The sequence below is a fragment of the Lupinus angustifolius genome, unplaced genomic scaffold, assembly GCF_001865875.1.
Source record: "Lupinus angustifolius cultivar Tanjil unplaced genomic scaffold, LupAngTanjil_v1.0 Scaffold_82_45, whole genome shotgun sequence".
Classification (NCBI taxonomy): domain Eukaryota; kingdom Viridiplantae; phylum Streptophyta; class Magnoliopsida; order Fabales; family Fabaceae; genus Lupinus; species Lupinus angustifolius.
In genome coordinates this window covers 2,816-5,414 of record NW_017724139.1, presented here as the reverse complement: position 1 = coordinate 5,414, position 2,599 = coordinate 2,816, and the positions used below count along the sequence as shown (strand labels likewise).

The 2,599-nt window shown below is 30.2% G+C and overlaps 1 protein-coding gene across 1 annotated transcript; it reads left to right on the top strand.

Annotated features, from left to right (window-relative positions):
• Nucleotides 1-204: 204 nt before the first annotated feature.
• LOC109339601 (transcription factor MYB75-like) lies at nucleotides 205-2,139 on the top strand. Its single transcript, XM_019577060.1, has 3 exons — nucleotides 205-322; nucleotides 1,039-1,168; nucleotides 1,704-2,139. The coding sequence occupies exons 1-3, from the start codon at nucleotides 205-207 to the stop codon at nucleotides 2,137-2,139; spliced, it is 684 nt and encodes a 227-aa protein (XP_019432605.1).
• Nucleotides 2,140-2,599: the final 460 nt, after the last annotated feature.

Here is a 2,599-nt window from a genome sequence, read left to right as displayed (position 1 = left end):
GCTGGTAGTTTTTCTCCTTCAAAGATATCTATATGTTTAAGAAATCCCCATCCTAATATAGATTGTCTTCACTTACGTATGAACAAAAATCATAAACAAAGAAGGAAAAAATACGTGTGGCTTAAAATTAGACACTGGGTCGCTATAGTAGTTCTTCCCTCTGCCTTATATATCTCTCGTTCAGCTCTATTTCCAAGCATCACAATGGAAGGTTCCTCAGGTGTGAGAAAAGGTGCATGGAGTAAGGAAGAGGATAACCTTCTAAGGGCGTGTGTGCAACAATATGGGGAAGAAAAATGGCACCTTGTTCCTAAACGAGCAGGTAATATTGCCTTTATGATTATAATGACTATTAATTCTTGAGATTTCATGAATATATTTTGTTCAATAGAAGCCCAATCTTTTATATTTTTAGTTTTCACTCTCTGTTTATCTTTCACATTGTTTTTCCATTGCTTTTGGCTCATCATAATCAATGGAACGTATTTTAGTCATTATTTAAACTATATAAAAAATTATGTGCTAATAATATCTATCATCCTCAACCATATTATAAATAAACTACACTGATATATATTTATATATAAAATAATAATTTCAATATCTGAAAATTAATGTTTGCCTAAACATCTTTCCTAAAACCTATTGATCTAACTTCCCTTATAGTATACTTATTCACACTATAAATGCTACTGTTAGTCCAATGTGTATATAACTAAATGTGTAGATCCATGATTGTGTTAATATGTGAATATGACAAAAAATAAAATTAATTAATTGAATGCATGCACTATATATCACCTTCATAATTTCTAACAGATATTACATGTGCTTTAAATTAAGGTAGAGACCACGATGACAATTACATTCATTTACTGCGATTTTGGGAAATGTAGCAGATGTAACTAAAACTCAATCTCAATCGAGATTCTGTTAGGGAGATTCTCTAAATTACAATATTATAACAATGAATATTCCTTAATGCACTTGTTCAATAACTCATCAGATGCATATAATAAAATATGTATATTTTTGCAGGCTTAAACAGATGCCGTAAAAGCTGTAGACTTCGGTGGTTGAATTATCTAAAACCAAATATTAATCGGAGAGATTTTACTGAGGACGAAGTTGATTTGATGATAAGATTGCATAAACTTTTAGGAAATAGGTTAATTAAGTTTGCATAATGATGTCTCTATATTTTGTGTATGCATATTAATTGTTTACCACATTATTATTCAATCTTGTTGTGAACTTCGGCGGACTACTGCCAAGTGCCAACTACAATTAGCACATTAATTAACCCTTTCATACTTGTGGTTTAGGTCTACTTATCTTGGTAATGGGAATATAAATTTCATCATAAATCCTAGGTTGATGGTCCATGACATACTCTAAAAACACTTATATTAGTTAGCAGAAATAATGGTTTCACATCTTATTTACACATCAAATTATTCAGTTTGTAACGTTTTTTACATGTAAATAGAGCAACTTTGTACTTTGAAGAGAAATTTCCCTCCTTCAATATATTAAGAGACATCTACTATATTGATATACTAAAATAAATGTACAAATAACACGCCTAAATAATAAAAATATTGTTTCTAGTTTTTTTTTTTGTTTTAAGAATTGTTCGTGAATAAGTATGGACTATACATAGCCTAAAATGTTATATGATGTAAACTTTCTTGTCTATGTAGATGGTGTCTTATTGCAGGAAGGCTTCCCGGAAGAACTGCTAATGACGTGAAAAACTATTGGAATGCCCATATTCATAAGAAGATATCTTCTCAAAATGAAGATATTAGTGCAATACCAATGAAAATAGTGATGGAACCTCACCTTGTGATAAAGCCTCAACCTAGGAAATTTTCAACAAAAATGCCCTTATTGAGGCATAGTGAAAATCAGAGTGGATTCAAACAATGCATTACCAATCAAGCATGTCTTGCAACCACATCAGAGTGCAACAATGAAAATGACATGTGCTGGTTGGGTGAACAAGATTGGATGCTCCTGAAAGACCTTAATTGGGATGAGGACCTTAATTCATTAACAACAAAATTTGACGACATTGTTGAGATAGATCAATGTTGGAGTGATGTTCACTTTGATATCAATTTGTGGGAATCATAATCAGTGTGTATGTATATATGATTCATTAGTATGTAAGATATTTTATGTTTATGAATACCTAATTTAGTCTAATTCATTTTTTATATAATTTAAAATAAAAAAGTTCAAAAGAGTGGGTCTGCAATCTTTTCTGGTTTTATAGAATCGAATAATTCGTTTTATCTATTAATGCATATTAAAGAAATTTTTATGACTTTGTAAAATCATTAAAATCTTAATCAATAATTATAAACTAAATTAATTATCAGCGTTTTGTTATAATATTTGAATTTTCAAATTCAAAGGATCTCATTGTAAATTCATTTAAAGAGTCTTTATGAATTGAACTAAGAAAAATATTCATATAATGAATTCACCTGTAATTGGTACACCTATAAGGTACAATGCAACGATATTAATACGGGATTAGATCGGCCGGTTCGATCGGAAAATCAGCGAACTATATCCTTAGCCGGTACGA